We start from the raw sequence: 13194 nt of genomic DNA on the forward strand, positions 1-13194 counted from the left end.
ACATTATGTTAAAGAGGGACCATGAAGCATAGATAGGCAGGAGCTCTTGTAAAGGTGGAGAGGATCTCCACAATTTTACAAAAATAACAGTGGAGGTGCACGTTCTGAAGCTCCAGATCTGGAACCTGGGTCAGAGGAGGGGAGGTGTGGGGAGGTTTGGGGAGATGGGGGAATGTTAAAGGGATGTGGAAAGGATCTAACTTGTATGTTCTTTTTTCTTGAGGCAGCTACTACATTTTATGAGTGTAGCTGTCTCAGGTTGCTCTCCTTTTCACTGATGGGATATCTAAACATAGCTCGTGCACTTTATATAAGGTGGAAGAAGGACTAAACCCATTGGAGTTCTTTGGAGAGCCAAAGCAACCTCCAGGCCATGGTTCTAGGAACGTTTTAATGCATTCAATGGATTCTTTAAATAAAACTAATAAAAATAAAACCAGACAATAACCCCACCAAATCCTCCCACAAACCCCAACTCCCACCCCACACAATCCTGATTTAAAATCCACCTTCTTGGGTACATTTTAAAGTTTAGTTTGTGGAGCTGGGGATACTTATGGTAATGCTTTTCTGACCTTACAGCGTAAATTCATGCCAGAAAGATTATGTTACCAGACAAGTAATCCAGAGGCTTATATGAATGATCTAGAGAGATGAGTTCAAATCCCACCTTGACTGATGTGGAATTGTAATTCAATTCAATAAAGATATATATTTTTAATAGCTAGGCTATTTCAGTGAGTAACTAACAGACAATCACATTGCTGAGTGACTGCAGTCACATTGGTTAAACAAGAAAAGGGCAATAGATTTTCTCCATTGAAAGCCATATGTGAATCAGGTGGGTTTTCACAACAATCTGACCATTCTATGATTGCTAATTCAGTCTTGTAGTCCATTCCAGCTGCCATTGTGAAGTTAGAATTCATGTCACAAGAACATTAAGCTGGGCCTCTGAAATACCAGCCTGGTAACATTACTGTGATGCCACTGTCAGTATTAGTGATCATGAAACTACCAAGTGGTCATGAAAATCCATCTATTTCCCTGATGTTCTTTAGGGAAGAAAAGGTGCTGCCTTTACCTAGTTTGATCTGTATGTGAGTCCATATCTACATCAATCAAATTGACTCTTACCTGGATTTCACAAAGGACAAAAATAGCTATTTAAGGACAATTATCGATATACAGTAACTGCTCTTCTTGCCAATAAAGCTCACATCCTGTGAATCTACTTTGGTAAGCAATGGAAAATAATTTTTTCTGGCATCTCATCCAGTCTATAAAACAGCACTTCATAAATATATACATAACTGAAAAATAATCACCCTGATTTTATGACACATTGATGTTACAGGCAAACAATAACATAAGCTGGACTCAACTTGCCTGAGCACTGTATAAAGAGATTTTTGGTTTAAGATAATGAGCTTTGCAATCAATATTATTTGATACCATCATATCAAAGATTGCAAAGAGAATATTTAAAAATAGATCTATTCAGTCCCAGACTTGCAATGAAAATCGAGTAAAACTAGAGTACATACTTTAACTATGTACTCTAATTTGACATAGAGTAAAAGTTCTTCCTAAATCAATTAAAATGAAGATCAGGTTTTAAAACCTGATCCACTTCAATGGCAGCTTTGGCATCATGCTAGGTAAGAAAAGGTTTATTAATTAAATGCCAAGACTTCTTTCCTAATATCTCCACCTGCCAGCCTTATGTGTTGTATTTGTAAGCTCCCTACAAAATGTTAGGCTAGGCATCTTTCCACAGGGATTAAAAAAAAGCTCACTTTCTTGACCAAAGTACAGCTTCCTGTTAGTTGGTCCACAGGGTAGAATTAGACGCATTCGCATCGATTTGCAGCTAAAGCCAGGGGCTTGAAATCGAAGTGAATTTAAAGGAAGTAGGTGAAGCCAGCAGAAAATTGAACAGCTGGGAGATGTGGTGTTTTGAAGGTTACTTCAACTGTGGGAAAAATGAAATTTTTGATAAGGGATCAAATGGAAGAATGGGCCTATTCCTGTTCCAGGATGAACACAGAGATGGTTATATTGAGGAATTTATAGATCTGATAGAATTGGTTGAGGCACTTATATAGAATTATATAAAAAATTGACACAAAGTATTCAAATCCAGGGCTTGTATGTGTACTCCTTATGATCCTCCTCCCAGTCTAAGCACAGATACTGATCCTGCCCCATTTCCTATTATTCCCTTTTCCCTCATGTATGAATCAGGCCTCACTTTAAATCAATCAATGTTATCTCATTTCAAGCACTGTTTATGGCATTCAGTTCCAATATTCTCTTAAAGTGCTTCTAGATTCATTTTTTGTTCGCAGCTATCTTAGAACAAGTGCTTGTTGTTTTGGATTCATCCACGTGGTGATAGTTTATTTGGGTGTACTTTGTGTAGTTGAGCCAGATCTGCTGGTGGATAGCTAAACCATATTCTTTCACATCCATCTCCCTGTACTATAGGAAGGGAGATGTGGGTGATACCAAGAGGGATGGTGAGAGAGAACAATAGTTTTTGTTTGGAGTCGAGAGCATTAAAGATAGACGAAAGGTTTGATTGAGTAAACCAGTAGCTACTGAAAGACAGTGGTAAACAAAAGGTCAAAGATTAGACAGTTGGCATTTGAATATGTAGTATAAAATATTCCGTGCGCTCACCTTGGGTGCAAGAACGTAGAAGTATCCAGTACCATTTGCTCTGCAAACAAGTTTGCATTTGTCTTTCGGTGATACCCCCGAATATTTAGGAACCCAAACAACAGATGGTGCAAGTCTGTTTGTATTGACATTATATCCATTGAATGATTCACATTGCTCCTCTCTGAAACTTTTTCCTGTGATTCAAGTACATGACAAACACAATCGTAAATAAACAGTCACAAAGCAATAAACACAACTGTAATGCAATCATATTTTATCTTCCTATAACTGAAAATCTATATATTCAGAAAGATTATGAAGTTTTGTCATGATGGAAGAGCAAGGGCTGGGGCATGCAAAACAAATGTTGCTATTAGTCCACATGTACACACTAGCGTTATGTTCAAAGTGCTCTCACAGAGACTCCAGCATCCTTGAAAATTGGCAACATAGCAACCTTATTCAGAAAAGGAGGGAGATAAAGGAAAGAACTATAAGCAAACTGACCTATCAATTGTCATAATCATAGAGTCATAGAGATGCATAGCATGGAACCCTTTGGTCCAACTCATCCATGATGACCAGATATTCCAACCTACTCTAGTCCCCCTTGCCAGCACCCGACCCAGCAACCTTCCTATTCATATACCCATCCAGATGCCTTTTAAATGTTGCAATTGTAGCAGCCTCCATCGCTTCCTCTGGCAGCTCATTCCATACATGTACCACCCTCTGCATGAAAACATTGTCCCTTAGGTCTCTTTTATATCTTTCCCCTCTCACCCTATACCTCTGTCCTCTAGTTCTGGACTCCTCCATCCCAGGGAAAAGACTTTGTCTATTTATTCTATCCATACCCCTCATGATTTTATAAACTTCCACAAGGTCACCCTTCAGTCTCCGACATTCTGGGATAACAGCCTCAGCCTATTCAACCTCTCCCTATAGCTCAAATCCTCCAACCCTGGCAACATGCTTGTAAATCATTTTTGAACCCTTTTAAGTTTCACAACATCCTTCCAGTAGGAAGGAGACCAGAATTGCATACAATATTCCAAAAGTAGCCTAACCAATATCCTGTACAGCGGCAACATGATCTCCCAACTCCTGTACTCAAGACTCTGACCAATAAAGGAAAGCGTACCAAACACCTTCTTCATTATCTTATCTACCTGCAACTCTACTTTCAAGGAGCTATGAACCTGCACTCCAAGGTCTCTTTGTTCAAATCATCATTGGGAAAATGTTAGTATCTATTATAAATGATGTGACAACACAATGTTTAGCAAAACAACATACTGTACAGTCAAACAAAGTCAGCATGGCTGTATTAAGGGAAAATCATGTCTGACAAATGTATTAGGATTCTTTAAGGTCACTAGCAGGATAGATAAAGGGGAAGCTGTGATTATAAAATATTTAGATTTCCAAAATGCATTTGGTAAGGTATCCCATTTTATGCGACTTAATAAAGAATCTACTGTATGGGAGTCATATTTTTAACATGAGATAGCTAAAGAAGTCAGATAAGAGGGACATATTTCAATTAGCAAACTGAAACTAGTGGAATGTCACAGTGATTAGTTCCAGAACTACAATTATTTACAAAATGCATTTGTTTCTTGGATGAGGAAATTGAATGTACTTTAGCTAAGTTTGGATGACCCAAAAAAAAATGAGAAGGCAGGTAGTGAGGACGATGCAAAATACAGAGGAACAGGTTAAGCAGGTGGACAAAACTTCTCAGATCAATATAATGTGGGAAAATGTGACATTATACAGTTTGGCAAAACGAACAGAGGAACTGATTATCCTTTAAATGGACTGAGACTACAGAAAGATACAGCACAGGGATATTTGGGAGTCCTTCTGCAAAAATCACAAAATGGGCTCGCACATGAGTTCAGAAGGTAACAGGGAAGGCAAATGGAATGTTAGTCTTTAATCCAAAAGAAATACAACATAAAAAACAGGGAGGTCTTACTTAACCTAATCAAGGCACTTGGTAGATCACAGGTGGAATACAGTGAACACTTTAGATCCTCTTATCAATAGACAGATTTTTGGTCAGGAAGGGAATCATGGCTTATGGTGAAAAAGCAGGAAAGTGAAGTTGAGGATTGTCAGATGAGCCATGAATGGTGGAGCAGACGTGATGGGCTGAATGGCTTACTTCTGCTCCCAAATCGTATGGTGTTCTGATTAAATGCAATCAAGAATTATGGCAGTCATGCTATCAGCACTAATATCAGAATGATAGCTGCAACGTGGCTATGTCTGTACTAGAACATGGTCATTACTTTCCATATCTGTGAAACCAACTTCTTTACCTTGTAAGGATAGGAAACTACTCCCAGCTAGTGTCATAAGAAGTTGCAATTGAAAGCAAACAACCATAGTTAAAATAAATCAAAGCTGCTGTGTTTTAGTAGGAAATATAGTTGGCAAATACGTGTTTGCTACTTTAATAAGCAGAACAGACCGAGTGTTGTATGGCTAACTGGAAATTACTGGGGCTGAATCAATTGTTTTCAATGGATATTTCCATGTAGTCAATTTCAGTTTTATAAGAAAGATGGTTTGAGTGTTATATGCACACATATACACAATAAAAGCATTCTCTTCAATAATTTGTTATATTATTTTTACAGAAGACGTAGATATCCCAAACACAATTACTGTGTTATTAATATGGAACATAAAATGATTGCATTTATCACAACAATGTTGCGAATTTACTAAAATGAAGCAAAATACTACAGATACTGGGGATCTGATACAAAAACAGTAAAACACTGAAGAAGTCATACTAGACCCCAAAATATTAACTGTTTCTCTCTTCACAAATGGTGCTGGATCTGCAGAAATTCTCCAATATTTTCTTTTTATTTGAGAATGTACTGGTCCTTCAAGATTAGACCCACAAATAGATTCATTTCCCATGAGTGAAAATGATTCATTTTGTGCCTGTGAATTAATATATTCAAAAGAAGGAAACATCGCTCCCCAAACTACCTACCATCCAGGACTTATTTTCTTTTCATCCACTGAAGGAAAATAAATCTACTATGAACTATCTTTATCTGACATCTGTATAAGACCCTTGCACAAAATATCTAAAGTCATATGCCGTCTTCTGGAAAATTAAACCAAAAAGGGAACCTTTTGAGGAAGTCGGATACAAAACGTCAGACAGTTCGAGATCCTAACACTCCACAAACCTGATGCAAAGACTTTATTCTATTCTGTGTTTCAGGAATGATGCCATATTGGCTTGCACCATATAGTCATCCAGCCAGAATTTACACCTTTAAGGTGATCTGAGAATAAACTTTACAATTTTGTAATCATAATTACCATGTTAACAAACATTTATGGCAACTCATCCAAACAAATTCTTCTGAACTGGGGGTATGTGCCACATTCCATATCATTTGAGCATCAAGTCAAATGCACAAAACTAATGTCAGCATCTCTGAAGGATTTAGAATATAATTGTCAAGCTCTTTTTGTCAGACATTAGGCTAAATGAATTACAGAAATTTTAAAAAAGAGCTTTTAAGAACATGCTTACTCTGTTCACTCTTCATCATTGTCACCTTTCAGAAAAGTGCCTGAAAAGCACTGTTAATATTCAAAGTAGGTAAATGGGGGCACTATGATATTGTCCATTGATATCAATTCAGATGAGTAAGACATTAATTCATTTAAATACTCTTTCAGATCGAACTACCACTTGTATGAATTAATTTGCTTTTCTTCCCTACCTAGAGGGTCTTCTTGGCAGACATACTGCAGGCATCCCATGGAAGGATAGGATTTTGTCTTTTGTTGTTAAATATTTGGCCTTGGCTTATCAGTAACTTTCGAAAAAGAAACATTTCTGGTGGCAAATTAGTCATCAGCCTCAAGACAACTATCAACTATGATAAAGTAAAAGTTAGTGAAACTAATAATAAGTTACTGAGAGCAATGGGGAAAAAAAACTAAATTATTTACATTACTCAAACCTCTTTAATAAATTATAATCTTTAAATAGGTTTTCAGCTGTGCATTAATTTATACTTAACATGAATATGACTATCAGGACTATGTTGCAAGGCTTCTCAGACCTTACTCTTAAGCATCTTGAAGAGATTATTCTTTTCATTTTCTTTCACAACTGAAGCATTAACTGCTTCACATTTAAAGCTGTATCAGTATCAAGCACTTCTTAAAAGCCATTTACAAATGAAAGCTTTCTACTTGGCTCTCGCCATGCATCTTAACTCAAACTTCAAATCAGTGCCATGTATTTCATCAGTATGAATTTCCCTAGGCCTTGCTATCCTTGGGGCCTCACTAGTGAGATTGCCAAATGATATTAAATTATGAACAGCTTCACAATATTAGTTCCTATCAACTGAAAATTAATGTTGAAACCTTTTGGACTTTCCAGTCATCGAAGAATTTCTGCTATCAACATGGACATAGCCTGAATGTTGAAAGAACATTTTATTTTTGTCCAGTCTATTAAACCATCCTGTCACCTGAAAAATTGTCATTGTCATTTCAGAATGGGTAGGGAAATTGGCTTTGATCTAAAGGAAGAACAAGGAAACCAGGAAACCAAGCAAAAATGTCCTATATTCCCAAAACCCGAGTATTATAGAATGTATACAACTGAATAACAATCATCTGCTAACATTAAATGAAAAATCTCAAGTTATTAAAAGCTAGATTAAATAGCAGTGCAATATGTCTTTAATAAATGTCTTACCGTTGTCGGGGCATGGTTCCAAATTACAGGAACGGTACTTGACACGGATTCCCTCACAATATCTTCCACCATTGGCAGGTACTGGTTTGTTACATTCCCTCTTGGCAAGCTGCACACCACCTCCACACGTGCGTGAACACGTTCCATAAGGTCCCCACTTTCCCCATCTGCCATCGACCTGGAATAAGACCTTCATTTTAGTCCCACAAATTGTAAAACTGATGTCAATATTACAAAATAATACAGAATGACACAATTATTAACTTTAAATGAAACCCAGATGTAAGTAAGCTTTCCTTTATCCATTTTAAAGTGGAGTTGATTGGTCTTCCTAATGCCAAATGTGAATGCCAAAAGATTTATGATGCTGTGATCAATTACTGATTATTTTCATACATTTATATTCTAGATTAATAGACATCTAATATTACTGAAATGAGATTCTCAGGGCTGACCATTCTGCCTTTCTTTGATAGGAACCCAATTCCAAGAAATAATGACCAGTCCCTCCAGCCAACTGCAGCATGTCAAAGTCAATACTTCCATATTGAACACTAATTTAGAAACATGGTTTCCATGGCCTATTATTGTTTAATTGTGGGACATGTTTATTCATTAGGGACTTTGACCCCCGAGTTTCAGAATCACACCAGCAACCGTGAGTTTGTAGTATATGTTTTCAAGTTTTATTTGCTGTGGGAGCTTACTTAACCTTCTCATTATTTATTTCAAAGTGTTGTCAACTAAACATTCACCAAACTTTAAAAAGATATGCCATCTAGTTTATTCAAACAAATAAACTGTTCAATTAGTCATCAAGAAACAAAATGCCCTATCATTTCCGAGAAGTTTGTTTTGACGAGTATATTGTTTTGCAGACTGTATGCCTAGACTACATTTAAGGAGAAAGTGAGGTCTGCAGATGCTGGAGATCAGAGCTGAAAATGTGTTCCTTTATTCCTAGAAATGAGTTGAATAAACCCTTTTGAACCGCTATCTAAGCTTTTCAAATAAAGAAACTGAAATACATTTTGTGGGCGGCACGGTGGCACAGTGGTTAGCACTGCTGCCTCACAGCGCTAGAGACCCGGGTTCAATTCCCGCCTCAGGCGACTGACTGTGTGGAGTTTGCACATTCTCCCCGTGTCTGCGTGGGTTTGCTCCGGTTTCCTCCCACAGTCCAAAGATGTGCAGGGTCAGGTGAATTGGCCATACTAAATTGCCCGTAGTGTTAGGTAAGGGGTAAATGTAGGCGTATGGGTGGGTTTCGCTTCGGCGGGTCGGTGTGGACTTGTTGGGCCGAAGGGCCTGTTTCCACACTGTAATGTAATCTAATCTAATCATGGCCATCTTGCCACATCTTGTATGGTTCTCTCAAGTGAAGGGGCAGGATTTTCACTAAGCACCAGCAAGTTCCCAATTGAAGCTCATTATTGCTTGTGAAACACCTTTTTAACAACCCAGCTTGCCACCATTGCAATATGACCAAATTTGTCTTACAAACCAGCAATCTGGGAAACTTGATATGGAAACCAGAGTAAGTTCCTGGTGAGTAAAACTCACCACTTGATCCAAAAGCACCAATGTGATGGGGACATTCTATGGGCACTGGTCACATGCACCCCACATCATGGATACTGGCATCCAACAGGTACCAGGCTGTATGAATCCTCAAAGCGTGTACCTAATCCACTAACAGGATACTTCTGCACTTCAATGATGTAATTTCAGGCTGTACTGATAACTCTCATTGTAATGCTGCAGAAAAGTCACTTTGCAGTCAGGGTCTTGCGGCCAGCTCATGGACTGGACCAGGCTACACCTACAAGGCAAAAGTGAGGACTGCAGATGCTGGAAACCAGAGTTTAGATCAGAGTGGTGCTGGAAAAGCACAGCAGGTCAGGCAGCATCCGAGGAGCAGGAAAATTGACGTTTCGGGCAAAAGCCTTCATTAGGGATAGAGGCAGGAAGCCTCCAGAGTGGAGAGATAAATGCGGGGTGGGGCGGCTGGAGAGAAGGTAGCAAAGAGTACAATAGGTGAATGGGGGCAGGGATGGAGGTGATAGGTCAGAGGGGAGGGTGGAGCGGATAGGTGGGAAGGGAGATTGGCAGGTAAGACAGGTCATGGGGGCGGTGCTGAACTGGAAGCTGGAAGGTTGGAACTGAGGTAAGGTAGGGGGAGGGGAAATGAGGAAACTGGTGCCCTGGGGTTGAAGTGTTCCGAGGTGGAAGATGAGGCATTCTTCCTCCAGGCGTCGGGTGGTGAGGGAGTGGTGGAGGAGGAGGGCCAGGACCTGCATATCCTCAGCAAAATGTGAGGGGGAGATGAAATGTTGGGCCACAGGGTGGTGGGATTGATTGGTGCAAGTGTCCCAAAGATGTTCCCAGAAGCGCTCTGTGAGGGGGCATCCAGTCTCTCCAATGTAGAGGAGACCGCATCTGGAGCAACGGGTACAATAAATAACATTGGTGGATGTGCAGGTGAAACTTTGACGGATGTGGAAGGCTCCTTTGTGGCCTTGGATGGTGGTAAGGGAGGAGGTGTGGGTGCAGGTGTTGCAATTCCTGCGGCGGCAGGGGACGGTGGTTTGTTGGGGGTTGTGGACCTGACCAGATAGTCTACATCTACAGGTAGTCTACATCTCCAGGCTCTTCAATCAGTGTCATAGCATTCACTGTACCATGATTCCTGTATTGCCTTGGGTTTGTCTACATTGCCCCCTCAACCAGAGGCACGAGGCTCACATAATTCTGCCCTGCCATGCCATTGCACACAGGGAAAAAGCCAGGAAGTTTGCATGGTTGAAAACAGGGTCTGGATTAGTGGTGCTGGAAGAGCACAGCAGTTGAAAGCAGGCCTGAATCCAGTTATGGGGAATAGCTTTCACTCAAGGAATCATGGCACAGTGTCAGTCAAGGGCAGCATTCAATAACAGTCCAGACCTTCTTCAGGATAGTCTTCTGCTGATCAGGGATGAGGAGTTGAATGCCAGCACATTACCTATTTTGACTCCTTCTGTCCTATTGCGGGCTGATTTGCTCCAGGCATGAGAGGGAGGGAGATGAAAATGGGTGACAGAGCTACCGCTGCTGGTGCTGGTGGGGACCATCCCAAGCAAATGAGCAGGCCTTGCAAAGGGCATGCAGGGCTAGCATTATTGCAATTTGATGTGGTTGGAAGTGAGTGGGGAAGATGTTGAATACATTTGTGAGAATGGTAGAACATGGTGGGAGGTGAGTCCAGGAGCAGAGATAGAGGGAGGGTGAGCGTTCGGAAAGAACATGGTGGCACTTATGCTTGTAGGGTGAAGAAGGGTGCTAACTTTCTTCCTACAGTGTCATGTGATTTTCCAGGTGGCTGAGAAAGTGTTAACCTGGATGCCAACCCTGGAGTAAATCCTGGCATGGTCTGAGGTCTTGGCCTCCACTGCTGGTCCTTGGGGATAAAGCAAGTCCCACCTGGAAACCACTCCATCCAGCAGGACCATGCCCACAAAGTGAGGTATTGATTCGCCCACCTGCCACGCACAGGACAAAAGTTAGGAACTGGACAAGGCAGCTCTGGACTGACTGTGCTTGCCTGGGCACACAACGACATTTAAAGATGGTATCTGCACCAGGGATGCCAGTTAATTCAAGGATTCCCGGTAGGTGGTAAATTGCTCTGGAGTGGGACCGAAATCAATACTTAACAGGAAGTGTTGAAATGCCAATTAATGCGTCAGCTTTTGAAATATATACAGGTGGAAAGGTTTTTCTGCCTGAAGGCAAGAATCACTCCACCAAACCTGACCCAATTTGCACTCAGCCAAAAAGCTATAAGATTAAGTGTTTTGTTCTTGTGGAAATCATTCGCTTTTATACTTTATTAAAAATTGTGACTGATGATGTACTTAATTAAATTCAAAGGTTCCACGTGCCCCCAGATCTTCAATTGTAATTGGACACAAGTAGAAAGTAACTAACTTAAATGGTAATTTTAATCTATTTATGCGTGATGGAATAACAATTTGCACCCAGATGTAACTGTATCAAGGACAGATAATACTGAAACGGTATTGAAACAAATATCTGAACTCAATGACACAACACGGTTGATTATGCTTGCCAGTGAACTCCTGTGGATTTTGCTGTGACATATTTTCCTGCATGTTACTTATTATGTTCTTTGTCTGGGGATTGAAACATTGTAATGAAATAAAGTCAATTTTTGTCCCAAGTACCGAGATTATTTGAATTTCATAATATATCCAAAGTTGTGTGATTTAATTTTCTTGTTCGTAGATCAGACATTCAAAATTTACCCTGGATGGATTTTAGACGTAAGATAACTATAACAATGATTTGAAAAAGGATCCGAGGAAGTATAACATGAACATATCACAGAATGTCTGAATACAAATATTTAGTGTGAAATGAAAAAAAAAATGGAAATTGAAATGTTACACAGCTATAACATTCTTTCAAAATGGGAATTATTTGGAGAGCTCACCTTATATTTTGTCACATCATGGGTTGCAACACAAACACCTTTCATACAGAATTTTCCATCACCACAGTTTGTTCCATCTGCCCATGGGAAATGCCTTGTCTGACACACTAGCTGCCCACGGGCTTTTCCAGTGCACCAGAGTTTTATGCAAGGCTGCATGTAAGGGCACGGTTTGGAGTTAACCCCAAATGCCAGTTCACACTGTCGGTTCAAGTTGTAGCTTTCTCCTGGTAAGCTATCCGGCAATGTAATTGGCTTCATTGGCTCATCTAGCAGACAATCGCCTGTGGGTGAAAGAGATTAACCATTGATATTCCGTGGCTACATATTGTTAAAATTAAAACTACATTTGGTCTTCTCTTCAGGAAGCTTCACTAAAACAAAGCATTCATTACAATGACTCAAAGGGTTGGATGTTCTGGTGATGCCATGTTAGCAGCACAACCTTCTGCCTCCTCATTGCTCAGCTATCTGTTCACCATACTATTAAGGATCCAGCATATATCTGAGGTGAGCAAAGCGGGTCAAGTGAGTATGAGAACATCCCAGTTGCCTGCATAGAATTCACAGAAGAAGGGGAGAAGCCTATATCAGGGTGAGTGACAGACTGGACTGTGGCCTTTCTTGTCAACAGCTGTGCCACTGCAGTATGAAGCCTCTATCAAAATGACAGCACCATTGAAAAATGATGCCTAAATTGGGTCTTAAATGGTCCAGTTAGCTGTCTATGGTATTCAACAATGCTTCTAATGCACCCCAGCAAATTCTTCTGGAAGAGGAAATTCACAAGATGAAAGATGAAACTACACTCCTATTTTCCTGATCCAACCCAACTAGCTGGGAATGTGACATATTTTTCATAACAGATAACCAAATCTGTTTTCTAACATGTGGTTAGAATGGTCAAAGAAGTAGCATTTACTTAAGAAACATCTGGACCCAGTACATCAGCCAATTAGTAAAATTATATATATTGCTTGCGTAAATAACATTCAATACTAATTCAACATCAGTTACAACATTTTCATGGTGTGCACAGTGCAATACAAAATTATATCTTGCAGTTTGCTTTAAGGGAATGGGAACAATTATCTCAATTGCAAATATGGAATGGTTCCATAAGTTATCATGTCAACTGGCTACCATCAAATCAGTGAACCTGTAACAGTCCAGTATGATTATTACAATCTTCACCCTCTCTGCCAAAAGACTTCACAGATTTTTTTTTCTCTTGCAACATTGTTATTAACTTGAACTTTGTCCAAATCATGCAATT

General features: G+C 39.8%; 1 protein-coding gene across 1 annotated transcript in view; it reads right to left on the bottom strand.

Annotated features, from left to right (window-relative positions):
- Positions 1 to 13194, bottom strand: part of LOC122540548 (A disintegrin and metalloproteinase with thrombospondin motifs 15-like) — a 48844-nt gene that overhangs the window by 4085 nt on the left and 31565 nt on the right. The window contains exons 5-7 of the mRNA XM_087976397.1: positions 11919 to 12202; positions 7427 to 7604; positions 2686 to 2861 (exon numbers count right to left, since the gene is read on the bottom strand). Of these exons, the coding sequence (XP_087832523.1) occupies positions 2686 to 2861; positions 7427 to 7604; positions 11919 to 12202 (638 nt within the window). The remainder of the gene's footprint in view (positions 1 to 2685; positions 2862 to 7426; positions 7605 to 11918; positions 12203 to 13194) is intronic.

This window comes from Chiloscyllium plagiosum, unplaced genomic scaffold (assembly GCF_037043375.1).
Source record: "Chiloscyllium plagiosum isolate Xiang-an unplaced genomic scaffold, Cpla_swu_hap1 HiC_scaffold_29, whole genome shotgun sequence".
NCBI lineage: Eukaryota > Metazoa > Chordata > Chondrichthyes > Orectolobiformes > Hemiscylliidae > Chiloscyllium > Chiloscyllium plagiosum.